General features: G+C 44.8%; 1 protein-coding gene across 2 annotated transcripts; it reads left to right on the forward strand.

Moving 5' to 3' along the window:
• Window positions 1-1866: 1866 nt before the first annotated feature.
• On the forward strand, window positions 1867-10276 carry LOC120649735 (MADS-box transcription factor 14-like). 2 transcript variants are annotated; one of them, XM_039926606.1, is made up of 8 exons: window positions 1867-2278; window positions 7704-7782; window positions 8934-8998; window positions 9083-9182; window positions 9273-9314; window positions 9434-9475; window positions 9597-9715; window positions 9853-10264. In XM_039926606.1, the coding sequence occupies exons 1-8, from the start codon at window positions 2094-2096 to the stop codon at window positions 9956-9958; spliced, it is 738 nt and encodes a 245-aa protein (XP_039782540.1). In that variant the 5' UTR covers window positions 1867-2093; the 3' UTR covers window positions 9959-10264. The 2 variants fall into 2 exon arrangements, with proteins under 2 accessions (XP_039782540.1, XP_039782539.1); XM_039926605.1 differs by having other exon boundaries at window positions 2033-2278; window positions 9850-10276.
• The last annotated feature ends 3200 nt before the right edge of the window (window positions 10277-13476 follow it).

Raw genomic sequence — 13476 nt, forward strand, 5'->3', positions numbered from 1 at the left:
CATCTGGGACGAGGAACACGCAGCATCATCACTAGTTGGTGCCGGACCACCGGGTCAGGACACCGACAAGTAAGAAGCTAGAAGGGCCAAAATGAACTGGAAAAGTGGTGAAATTGGTGAAGCTAGGAAATCGAGCTTCACCAGCTTCAGCCTCACCTCAGCATAGTACTGCTACAGTGTCAGAAGCTGCAAACGCTGAAGCTGTGCCAAAGGGAGCACGAAACTGAAGCTGCGCCAAAGGGAGCACGAAACTGAAGCTCGCCCGGGCGGAGCTGTGCCAAAGGGGGCCTTAGATTGGGAGCCGAGCGAAGCCCCAGTGAGCAGCGCATCTGATGCTTAAGGCGTGTTTGATAGGGTGGCCCGTGGGCTCGGCTGCGCTCCCGGGAGCCCAGTCCAGCATTTGGCTTCACTCAAGTCTCCCCCGGCCCGGCCTGCGGGGGCCAAATCCGCCCCCTCCGCCTGGCTGCGAGCGTACGCGAGAAATCGGCGTAGCTGGGGAGCTCGGCTCCGCGCGGCGCAAGGCGGGCGATTTCGGCCGGCGGCGGGTGGCTCGCGCGGTCTCGAGCGGGAACGGTGAAACTTCTCGCGCCATCCCTCCTCCGCGAAATTGTGACCGTGAAACCCTTGAACCTTGGTATTGTAAATGTTGGTATTGTGACCGTGAACCCCTTGAACCTTGGCACCTTGGTATTGTGAACATTGGTATTGTGACCGTGAACCTTGGTATTGTGACTGTGAACCTTAGTATTGTGACTGTGAAAACTTTGGTGAAACTGGTTACTGTGAATTGTGACTGTGAAGAAACAAGACCTTGGTGTAATTTTTACGAATGGTCGATCAATCCAATACTAGTACAAGGAACAAGATGGATCAACCGAACAAGATGGTTGCCCAGCCTGGCTCGGCACCAAACACCACCTCGAACTGGCAGTTGGTGGTGGTTGGGCTGCCAGCCCGGCTCCCAGGTGCTACCCAAACAACACCTGGGGACGCCCAGGCTGGGTTGGGTCACTGCGACAAACAAGAATGGGTGGCCCGTTGCCACCAGGCTCTGGCTGGCAATAGCCTGATCGCTGGGCCGGGCTGGCCACAGCCACCCTTCCAAACACGCCCTTACTGCGTCCGCGTGGCATGCATGGAGGGAGGGCTGCACGGAGGCAACTTTACAACTGATGCCAGCTACGGCTGATCTTCTCTCACAAGCACACTATAGAAACAGCCAGCCCCAACCGGCTTAGGCCCGGTTTAGGGTGTGTTTAGATCCCACCCGTAAACGCAAAAAAACCGTAAACGCATTAAAGTGAAAAGGAATCTTGCTAATTTGAAGTACTAAATGAAGTCTATTTACAAAACTTTTTGCATGGTTGGGCTGTAAATCGCGAGACGCATCTAATGAGCCTACTTAATCCATGATTTGAAACAGTTATTCTACAGTAATCATTTGCTAATTATTGATTAATCATGGATTAATTAGCATCATTAGATTCGTCTTGCGATTTACAACTCATCTGTGCAAAAAGTTTTGTAAATAGACTTCATTTAGTACTTCAAATTGGGAATATTCTCACACAAAAAAAATTTGGGTTTACACCTCCCCTAAACACGGCCTTAGTTCCCAACCGAACAGGCCCAGCCCTCCAGCAGGGAATTTTTTTTCCGTTTCGACCGTACGAGGAGGAGACACATCACCCCGCGGGGTGGCGGGCCCCGGCGACGGGAAGCCTCGGCCAATGGCAGTTCGACAGCGCCCTGCACGAAACCATCCCGGTTTCGCGATACCGCCTTCCTCCCCGCCGATCCGTCGCGCGGCGCGGCAGCGCCGCTTTAAATCCGGCGCCACCCTCCTCCTCCTCCTCCTCCTCCTCCCCGCCCCGGCCGGTCCCCCCCGCCTGCCACTCTCTCTCTCCACCACCGCGGCCGTGACGTCATGCACTCCCCGGCGCTGCCGCCTACCCTCCACAACCAGAATCTAGCCAATCAGCCCTCGTAGGTGGCCTGTTTTATAGCTGCTGCCGTCGTTGTCGTCGCGGCTGAGGCGACGTGAGGATTGGTTAGAGAGGGAACCAGGAGGACTTGGTTGAGAGGAGGCGGCGATGGGGCGCGGGAAGGTGCAGCTGAAGCGGATCGAGAACAAGATCAACCGCCAGGTGACCTTCTCCAAGCGCCGCTCGGGGTTGCTCAAGAAGGCGCACGAGATCTCCGTGCTCTGCGACGCCGAGGTCGCACTCATCATCTTCTCCACCAAGGGGAAGCTCTACGAGTACGCCACAGACACATGGTACGCGCTTCGCTGACTCCGCCCGCTTACGTTTCAACCGAGCCCGTTCCTTGAGCTTGAATGCTTGATTACTCCGTTTCCGAGCTGCTTCAACTTTGAATTGCGGTATTCGGTTATTTATCTGTCTGAATTTTGATGAGATTTTTCGGTGCTCGGGTGATCTAGAATTCTAGATGAATTTTAGCGTGTAGCGTGCGTCGCTCGTGCGCTATATATGAGGTAATTTTATGTTCCGCTTTCGCTTGGGATGGCGTTCGTACTGCTCTATTTGGGGAAATTTTTGTTGCCATATGCTGCATGTGTTAATTGCTCGACTGAGTTGACTCTTAAGTAGGAGTACAAAGCTTAGTACCAGAAGAGGAAGGATACTATGCTATACTCAGCTCCTACTCTTAATTTGTATATGAACGTTACATCCTTGCCATGCTGGGATGATTTTGAGGATTACATGGTGGATTATGGTTTCTGTAATTTGGATTTTGCTCATCCAGCTGGTACCATTAAATCATTAATTTCTAGCCACATGATGTGCTACCTCGCTTGCTGCTTGGAGTCTGCTTCTTTCTTCGCGTTTCGATCCACCGCTTAGTTTGGCCGTGATTTAACATCCGTTATCGGGGAAAAGAAGTTTGGTCGTGATTATTTCTTTATTCTTCTATCCTTTCAACCCCTGTTGATTAGAGCTACTTGCCGTCGACCTCATGGTATACACACGATTTCATACATGGAGTTTTGCTCACTGCTACAAGCATCTAAGCTAGCTTGTCTCTCACTCTCTTGACTGACGATCGATGGTGCTGAGCCTAACTCCTCCAGTAGAGCATGCTAGTATCTCAAGCCCAAAATCAACATGAACTTTAGTTTGTGTGCGTGTAGACTATTTATTTGACTTTGTTATGATACACATGCATGCTACTGGGAGTTGCCTTGATTTTCGCCAAGCAAGAATAGATAGACACACTACTATAACGTGGATCCCACCCTCTTCAGTACTACTTACTATCGGCTATTAGCCCATCTTGGCTTCTATTACCATCTCATTTCTGAGTTTAATTCAGAACAATTAGTGGATGTGACTGGTTTCTAAATAGACCCCATTCACTGCAGCTGCTTAAGTTGATGTGAATTTCTTCTCGTTTTCCCCTTTTGTTTTATCATCGTTCCTTTTGCCATCAGTATGTCATATCATCTGATGAATGACCCTTAGCCATGACGACCCAGGCACTTTTGTGGATGGGCAAATCTTGTTAGTAGTTATGCATTTTATCAGGTTCGTAGTTTTTATTGATTAACGTTGTGTGCATACAGTTCTTGATTTTTGTTCCAGAACTATGCTAATTAGTGGGGCTGAACATATATGCGAGTAAACACATACTCTCTTGTGCATCAAAATAACTACGTCTGTTCTCCCTCTTCTCTTCTCCACTTTCTTGTCCCCCCAAAAGTCATTAGTTCCAATGATTGGTTTTTCGTGTGTATCCTCCAAGAACCATTCATTCGGATATAACTAAAGTGTCTTCCTTGCGAGCTCATTCAGCAGTTTAATTGAGTTAGAACAAATGAGGGTAGATGGAGGGGGACACATGCAAGTACAGGTCATGCATGTAATGTGGGGAAAAGCCAGACCACAAGTTCACCAGGGTCCTGTACCTATCAAACGACGGGGTCATCATGCACTATTAATATGTATGAACAGTGATTTTCATTGGATTTAGCAAAATTCGTCGGGGTCGGCGGACCCCGGCGAGAAGCTGCAGCTCCGCCACTGGTGATGTATGTGATTGAAAAGGGAGGACTCTCAGGCAAATGGGAAGACTAAGTTTCAATTTGAAGAGACCTGCAGTTTGGGATGGAAAGACTGTTAACTTGACCTAACTGAACTTATTCATCATCATTAACTCTCTGTAAAAAAGAAGCATAGGTGGCCTGGTGCCTTGTAGTGCAATATATATGTTTCTCAGACCAAGAAGAATTTTTTTTGTTGATGCGTTACGGGTTCTTACACGAGCAACATGTGGGATGCTTGCATGTAATCTAGGAAGATATGATACTCAGTACTGCATGAGTAAGGCTGAATAGGAGGATATAAATCCTTTGACATTATATCCATTCAAGTGTGGCACTCATGTAAGAACCTGATCTGCTGTGAATTTGGTTACCCCGAAATAATGAAATTAGGGTGCTGCCCCATTACAATAACAACAACAACATAGTCTTTTTTCCCAAGCAAGTTGGTGGTGCCCCATTGGAAAAAAGGAAAAAAAAATGTGGCACTCGTCTATTGCAGTTCTCTCAAGCTCCTGTAACCTACAGTGAGCAGGATTCTGAGATTATGTAAAAAACACATGTAAGACATAAACACGATCACTTTGTTAACTAATGGGAACTTGCATTAGTCGCATGAGAATTGCTGCTAGAATTTAAAAAATGCAGGTGTTTGACCTTTCAATTTAGTGAAGTTTTATATGAGAATCTGTTCCTTTGCAATATGCATGGATTCCTAGTTCAAATAGATGAATGAATAGTAGCCTTCTCTACCAGAGAACATTTAACTTGCAACAATTTCACTTTCTAAACATTCGTCACATGCCTATATTATTTTCTCCCTTCCTTTTCCAACTTATCTTGACATTTTTCACACTTATCTTCTAAAATTGCAAATAGTTGCAGATTGAATTGAAAAATCAACCAGATTAGATTCGGAATGCATGTTATTTGCATCTTGATCAATATCACATGTGCAATTTTGATTCATGATTGTGGTTGTGTACCAATGCAAGCTTTACAGGTAGGAACATTCCCACATATCACTCATTAACACATGAATGCCATGTGGTGTATAGCCGTATGGGGGTACCCTGTTGTGGACTCCATTGATCTGAATTTTCAGTTGCAGTTTTATTTCCTTGTTTAATTAAGAGATAAGGTTCTATGAGGTTCCCTCCAACTTGGACTTACAGCCCACCACTTTCTTGAAGTATAATAAGTGTATAACTTCAAAAGCTTTTGCTGGTTTTATTTTAGCAGCTTTTATCGAAGACCTTATTTTTCCAGAACACCTATGGTGTTTACATATTGAAAATTATCCTTCCCCTTTCGGTAAAATTCTAGAAATTAGCTTTTGTATAAAAATGTAAAAGATTATGCTTGATGTGCTTCATGATTTGACAAAAGTCAGTAACCAAATTCATACAGTCACTCAAAACATGAACTGGAAAATCACACACTTTTATCTGTTTGCTTTATGGATTAATTTAACAAAATACTATGAATAAAATGCACCAGAGGTCCACCGCCTTGTAAGAGTGTGTCATTTAGGTTAACGAAATCCAAAAGTGCATTGTTAGGTCCATCAACTTGTAAATTGTGTCAACACTTAGGTCCATAAACTTTGAAGACATAGGTCCATAAACTCTAAAAGTGCATTCCATAAACTTGTAATTTCTGCCACTTAGATCTATAAACTCCAAAAGTGCATTTTTAGATCCATAAACTTCATCCATGAGTAGTTGTGTGGTCACAGACACGCCCACAATGGTCGTCTCGATATCACTATCCATAAATATCTTTCAGCCCCTCACCGAGAACCATTGTGGATTGATCCCAGTCTAACATCGTCACGAGATTTTTTGCCACAACACCTGGTGCCACCATATCTGGCTCCCCGCGCCACAAAGGACATAATATCCCCTACCACAGTACGCATGCTTTGAGTCCCTCTTTGACATCCTCCACCTTTTCCAAGCCATCACCCCTCCTCTCCACCCACATTACGGGTTCATATCTAGATCTAATCTCCAGAACTCACCAATGGCAATCTGTAAGCTTTCCTTTGAATCCTAATACATGTCAATAACCTCCAAAATAAGTCTTTCATCCCTCCTACCTTCTCTCCATGTGCTCTTGATTCAAAATTGGGGCTCCCTTCTTGTGAAACACCATCAATGTGTGGGCACCGTGTAGATTCATGTTGGTGTGATATCAATGCATGAAGGCTAGATGGAGGGGTATAGATCTAGGTGACACAAATTACAAGTTTATGGATCTAGAAATGGACTTTCAAAGTTTGTGGACCTAAATGACACAAATTACAAGTTTATGAACCAGAAATGCAATTTCAAACTTGATGGACTTAAGTGATACCTTCTTACGAGTTGATGGACCTCTGGTGCATTTTACTCAAATAATTATTCCAAACACAAGTTCCTAAAGATAAGTTTATAGTAATACCCTTGTAAAGTTTTTCCAAGATATTATCTTAGGAACAAGTCTATGTAACCCCCAAACTATTGTGGTTGGACTACATCACCCACCAAACTAAACAAACCTAATATTTAATCCCTCAACTTTGCAAAAACGTGTGCTTAGCCCCCTTAGCTGATTTTGCATAGCGGTTTTAGCCATGTGGCATGACGAGATATGGTCCAACTCAGCATTTCTGTCCATCTCAGCATGCCACGTGGCTAAAATCGCTATGCAAAACCAGCTAAGGGGGCTAAGTACATAGTTTTGAAAAGTTGGAGGGGTGAATATCCGATTTTTAGTTTGGGGCGTGATGTAGTCCTACCATAGTAGTTTGGGGGGTTATGTAGACTTCTTCCTATTATCCTATGTTGTTATGCAAGTGTCTTGTAAATTAACTGATGGACAAGAGAAGCTTTCATTTATACCATGATGTTTTAAATTTAGTAAGCTTATGTGATTTGCTAGATATTCATATACTTTAATGTGAATATTTATACATTGCTCCATGGAAATTAAGTTACTGCAGAAAACAAATAGAGTCTTGAATCATAAAAGAAACTATACAGGAATAGTTCATAGCAGTACTTTCTATGTTTGGAGAAATGTTCAACTTTTGGACCGAGGTTCTTTCATTAACATAGTTCAGTTTTGATGATAACCAATTTTATGGTACAGGTTATATAAAAAGACTACTATGAATTCTTAAAAGATATACTTCCACACTTAAACTGACTGAAAGAGCTAGCTGCAATGTAATGCAGTTAACAGCATCCGCAACCTTATTTTGACTTGGCTTCTTTAATTTACTTCATATATGTTGCTGTCTTCTGTAACTGTTCTTGAGGACGCTGGTGCTGTAATTAACTGGGATGTCAAAATTGGACTCCATTTTTTGTATCCTGCTTCTAATTTGGTTTCTTAACCAGTTGCACTAAGTGTTTTTACATCCTTGTTGAAAAAGGGAGAATATTTAGGTAGTGTATGTCTGTATGAATTTATTGTAGTGTATAAAATATTACATTATGAATTTATGATTGAAGTCTTATAGGGCATAAAGGTGCCATGATAATTGCGTACATTACTGAATACACACTTCTCCCATTCTTTATCTTCAATTGTATATTCATGTTTACATTTATTTACTTCCAGTGATAAAATATCATTTCCACAATTTTCACAGTATGGACAAAATTCTTGAACGGTATGAACGCTACTCCTATGCAGAAAAGGTTCTCGTTTCAGCAGAATCTGAAACTCAGGTACTAGCTTTAGTAATTTGTCTTTATTTGATTCATTACTCATTACTACTGTTTGTTTTTAGCTTTTGTTCATAAGAAATCTCATTCAGTTCGTGTCAAGTTGGGCCAAAACTATGATCTTTCATGTTGAACTGATTGTACTGTATAAACATGTTGGTCTTGTCTTGAACTATTGGTAGAACCTACTACTTTATTTCTTTTGCCAAATTAATCTGTACCTAGGAGCAGAAAAACTGCTTTCCCTTGCATGGATGTATCATTGATGCAGTAAATATGAATGTTAGATGGACTCGAAGTCTTTATCCACTTAGACCTATCAGAGCACATTGTGGTATAACAGACATTATCGGGCAGTCCATGGAATACCTTAGTTTTATTCTATATGCTACTATTTGTGAAGTGCTAGCAATTTAGTGTTTCACAAAAGCAGGGATTGTAGGCTCAATATGCACATGTCAAATAATTGTCATTGATCACTAGTCAAAATAAATTGCCACGCACGTCCCAAAAGAGGGAAGGAGACAAAGACAGATACGAACAGACATTGTGGAATTGACCGTAATTAGTTCCACCATTATGTTCACTTTTCAACAGGATTTACTTTGATTTTTTTATGTATTTGGTGGACTTGGCAATCACAAGACAGGCGTCAGTACTGACATACTGTTGGCAGTTATAAGAATACATAGGCGTAAACAAATTACAAAGCATTGATAATTTGGGATATTCTCTTGGTATAAAAAAATTCTCTTTATTATATACTAACTCACATGTGTTTTCAGGATCTGTTTTTGTGTGACATTAGTAGGATCAAGACGCACATATTGTTATTGAGGTTTAGCAATATAGATCCTAAAAGTACCCATATGTTATACCATGTTTATAGTAGGCTATGGAAGCACAAGAAATACTAAATTCAACCATATGTTGTCAACCTTTTTTTTTACTATCCTAATGCAAACTCCATGGATATTTGTCATATTTGTGACTATAGATGGTCCAGTGTCCTAGTTATTCACAGCAATAAATTGATTTCAAACTAATAGAAAAAAATCACACAACCAATAGCAGTCCTTGGTTCAGTTAGTTATCCCCTTTAACTGTGACATACTGAATTGGTAGTATTATTCCTTTTCATGATGTCCACCCAGGGCAACTGGTGCCATGAATATACAAAGCTAAAGGCGAAGGTTGAGACGATACAGAAATGTCAAAAGTAATTCATTGTGATTTAAGTCGCAGCAAGTTCATTAAACTACTCGGTGGAAAAAATATACGAGCCAATTTGTGTGTCCTACAGGCACCTCATGGGAGAGGATCTTGAAACTCTGAATCTCAAGGAGCTTCAGCAACTAGAGCAGCAGCTAGAGAGTTCACTGAAACATATCAGATCCAGAAAGGTAGTGTAACCATATATACTGTACACTACGCGGGGACAATGATGTGCTAAAAAAGCTGACAACTACGTATTATATTCGTTGCATGTGCAGAGCCAGCTTATGATGGAGTCAATTTCGGAGCTTCAACGGAAGGTAAATTGTCGAACTTGCATGTTAAACTGTGATTTCTTTAGCTGTCCATCAGATGGACTTGGTTTATAGCAAGCCATGTGAATGTTGTGAATGCACTGTAACATCCACGCGCTCCGCAGGAGAAGTCCCTGCAGGAGGAGAACAAGATTCTGCAGAAGGAGGTAGGCATAGCTATGGCTGCTGGCTGCTCAACCCATTGCCTCGTCCATGCTCTAGCTCTTCCATTGTTTTCCCATGAAGAAAGTTAAATTGACAGAAAGCGTTATTGCTCCTTCCATGCAGCCCGCAGAGAAGCAGAAAGCTCAGCGACAGCAAGCGCAATGGGACCAGAATCAACAACAAACAAGCTCGTCTTCCTCGTCCTTCATGATGAGAGAAGCTCCCCCAGCAACAAATATCAGGTAGATCACATCACACTCCAATCCCAAAATAGTAAAGATCTTCCCTATTTTCCCCCAGAACGCGCGATGCCCTACTGACCATTCCAGGCAGCAACTGACAAAAGAATACCCGCCCGTTTGTCTGGTTTGTGCAGCAGCTACCCTGTGCCTGTGGCAGCAGGCGGGAGGGTGGAGCGGGCAGCAGCGCAGCCGCAGGCTCTCATTGGGCTGCCAGCGTGGATGCTTAGCCACATCAGCAGCTGAACTGAAGGCTTTCCTCTCGCCCGTGTCGGTGCGCGAGCCCAAAAATCCAGCAACGCAACGGTAGCATGCTCACCCCCGGCTGCCCCGCGGCTCCACCTGATGAATTATTATCGTCGATCTTGTCGTGATCGCCACCGGCAGCAGTAGCAGGGGTTTATCATAATTTGAGCAGCATATAAGTACCAATCTTCGCTGTGTATATTTTGCTTTTGTTCATCGCCGTTTCCGCTGAGCCGACCGTACGATGAATAATTTACCCATGTAATATATAATATAATATGCGCAGCATGAATGTCAAATATCCCACTTTCCATGACACATTTGCGCGGTTTGTCAATCGAGTCCTCGCCTCCCCCGCTGCAGCCGAGAGCACCCCGCATTCTGCTTTGGTGCCTCCCTGCATATCGCTGCTCCTGCTTCTGCTGGCACTGCCCAGATTTGACCGTGTGCCTTCCCCTCCCAGCACCACACCATTCTCCTGTCACACCACCCCCCTCCCGGCCTGTGCCGCTACCGGTTGGTGCGCGGTGGCGAAGTACAGCCGCAGCAGTGCTGCAGGTGCCGCAGCTGGCCTCGACACCGCGCCACGTGGCCCCTTAGTCTTATTGGTCTGAAGATCACTTTGTTAGTTTAGGGAAGAGATTATGTAAATCCATCTTCGTCGGAATGCCCTTTTCCCCAGCATTCAAATAGTATCAAAGCTTACAGCTGTGATGTATTAATAGAGATTTGAAATTTATTTAATCATGTGTAGACTGATTGTTTATGTTGATTTCAAGAGTGTGCTCATCTTAAGACTCCTAATTAAATTTCTAAATTCACAGAGAGATGAATGCAGAACCAAAAATACTCGAGATTACAAGTAGTAGTGCAGTTACCAACATGTAATAAACAAAGAACCTGAGTAGGTGGTGGCTTTAACAAAAAATTCTGTAGAAATATGGTGGCCCGAAGAAATTGCTGTCAGCGATAATGTACCAGATTTGTATTGAGTTATATCGTCATGTTTTATGTAAATAATGATTATATCAAATGAAGAATTCAGTTTGGAAAACACTATTAATGGAGCACAGTTTGTAAAGATTTTGATGGAGGAAGGTCCTCGGCGCCTAGGTCTCTAGGCGACTCGAGGTTTTCGTGGGCGACTAGGGTTTCCTCGTTTCCCCTCCGTTTCTTCCTCCTTCTGCCTGGCCCGATCTCCACCTTGGTGATCTGACTTCGAGTCCACGTCCCATCCCACATCTGTGTCCACGTTGAGATCTCGGTTGAGCCTAACCTAAACCTGCTAGCCTCCTAGTCGCCCCGGGGTGTCTGGTAGTGGTGTGCAGATCGCATCTCTTGTTGGTGGGCGAGGTAGTAAAGGAGAATGGAGGCGGTGCAGGGCATGATGGAGCGCATGAAGCTGACGGTGACGGAGAGGAAGGGAATTAGGGTTTCGACGCCGAGTGGATCGAGATCCAATTCGGGTGATCCGCAGGCGGTTGGTAAGGTTCTGGCAGAAAAACTGGTGAGCGAGGAAGGGTTGAAGCAAACCATAGGGAGGATCTGGTGTCCGATCAAAGGGGTGTTGTGCAAGGATCTTGGAGAAAACCATTTTCTGTTTACCTTCCTGCAGGCGGCTGGAAAGAAGCGTGCCCTGGAAGATGGTCCTTGGATGTTTGGCAAAGATCTGGTCGTGATGATCGACTACGATGAGATGAAGACTATTGAGGAAATGGACTTCTCGTTCATTCCAATCTGGGTACGGGTGATAAAGCTCCCTCTTGGCATGATGAATAAGGCGATCGGTGAGGCCATCGGTGGAGAGATTGGTGAATTCATGGCGATGGACCTGGATGAAGATAATTCTGCTGTGGGGCGCTTCCTTCGTATTAAAGTGAGGTTGGATATCAGGAAACCTCTCATGAGAGGTGTGACGGTGTGTGTGGGGAAGGAGGAAAAGACTTTATGGTGTCCTGTGGAATATGAATTCCTGCCGGATTTTTGCTACACCTGTGGCATAATTGGCCATACCGACAAGGTGTGTGAAACACAATTGAAAAAATGGGAGCCCCAACAATTTTCGAAGAAGCTGAGATGCATTCCTGAGAAGAGAAGGGTGGAGGAAGGTAGTGGTGGGCGATTTGGGGGGGGGTCGTTTTAATCAAAGCTGGAGGACTTCTGGAGGAGGTGGTAGAAGCAGGTTTGTTGGCACTGGCTCGCGCAGCAGTTCTGGCAGATCGGGAAGTGATGCTCCTTCATGGAAGAAAACTTCAAGTGATACTGGTATGTTGAAGGAGGGAAACAAGATAGGAGAGGAGGACGAGGTGATGAGCCCTAGCAAAAATAAGTGCCCCAGCGAAGGTTATGCAAAACAAAACACTTTACCTGATCATTCGGCTATGCAAGCGAAGGTTGGCGGATCTGATGGGGGAGGGGGGGAAGGAGGTTCAGGCTATTGGGGGATGCGAGGGAGGGTGACAGACTAGTTGTGTTGCCTGATGGGGAGCACATGAACAGCGCCCTACAGACCATGCATGTAGATGAAGTGCCGCTGGCCCCTGGTGTTCGAGAGGAGAAGGGAGGAGAGGAAGGAGAAAAGAAGAAGGAGAGGAGAGCTGGCACTTATAAGAAGAGGTCACGTAATGTTGACCAAAATAGGGGCACCTCTCCCCTTGGCGCTCTCGAGAAGAAAAGATAGCTGGAGGTTGTAATGGACGATGTTGATGGGAAGAAACTGAAATCTGATGCACACTTTGACAAGGCGGGGCTGTCAGAACAACCCTGCAAAGATCAATGAAGGTAATTGCTTGGAACTACCGGGGGCTGGGGAATGGCTCGGCAGTTCGTAGCCTTCTGAACCTGCAGAAGGAGGAGGATCCCGACATCCTGTTCTTGTCCGAAACCAAGATGGACACGAGGAGGATACAAGGCTTGAGGTGGCGATTGGGGCTGACAAACATGGTTGTAAAGGATTGCAATGGGAAGAGTGGTGGACTAGCAATCTTCTGGAAGAGTGGAGTAAATTTTCATCTAAGATCAGCGTCTCGGCTGTACATTGATGGAGATGTGGTGGAGAAAGATGGCTCTGTCTGGCGTCTCATGGGATTCTATGGCGAGCCGGGGTCAGATAAGACAGAGTTGTCGTGGAAGGCGTTGCGAACGCTTAATACGGGGAGGAGACATCCCTGGCTGTGCTTGGGCGACTTTAATGAAATTCTTTGGAGTCATGAGAAAGAAGGGGGCCAACCTAGGCCGCAAATCTGTATGGACAGGTTTCGGCTGGCATTGGAGGATTGCAAGCTGAGTGATTTGGGGTTTAAGGGAGATGTGTTCACCTGGTGGAACAATAGCCACCATGATCAGTACATCCGAGAACGGTTGGATCGGGCGGTGGCGGATGATGAGTGGCAAGCAAAATTCCTAGGTTTTAGCGTACGAAACGGCGATCCAAGACACTCGGATCATAGGCCAGTAATTGTGACAATGGAGAAAGAGGTGACTTCCAGACGTCGGGGTCATGCCCCGGCATTTCGGTT

The sequence above is a fragment of the Panicum virgatum genome, chromosome 9K, assembly GCF_016808335.1.
Source record: "Panicum virgatum strain AP13 chromosome 9K, P.virgatum_v5, whole genome shotgun sequence".
Lineage (NCBI taxonomy): Eukaryota > Viridiplantae > Streptophyta > Magnoliopsida > Poales > Poaceae > Panicum > Panicum virgatum.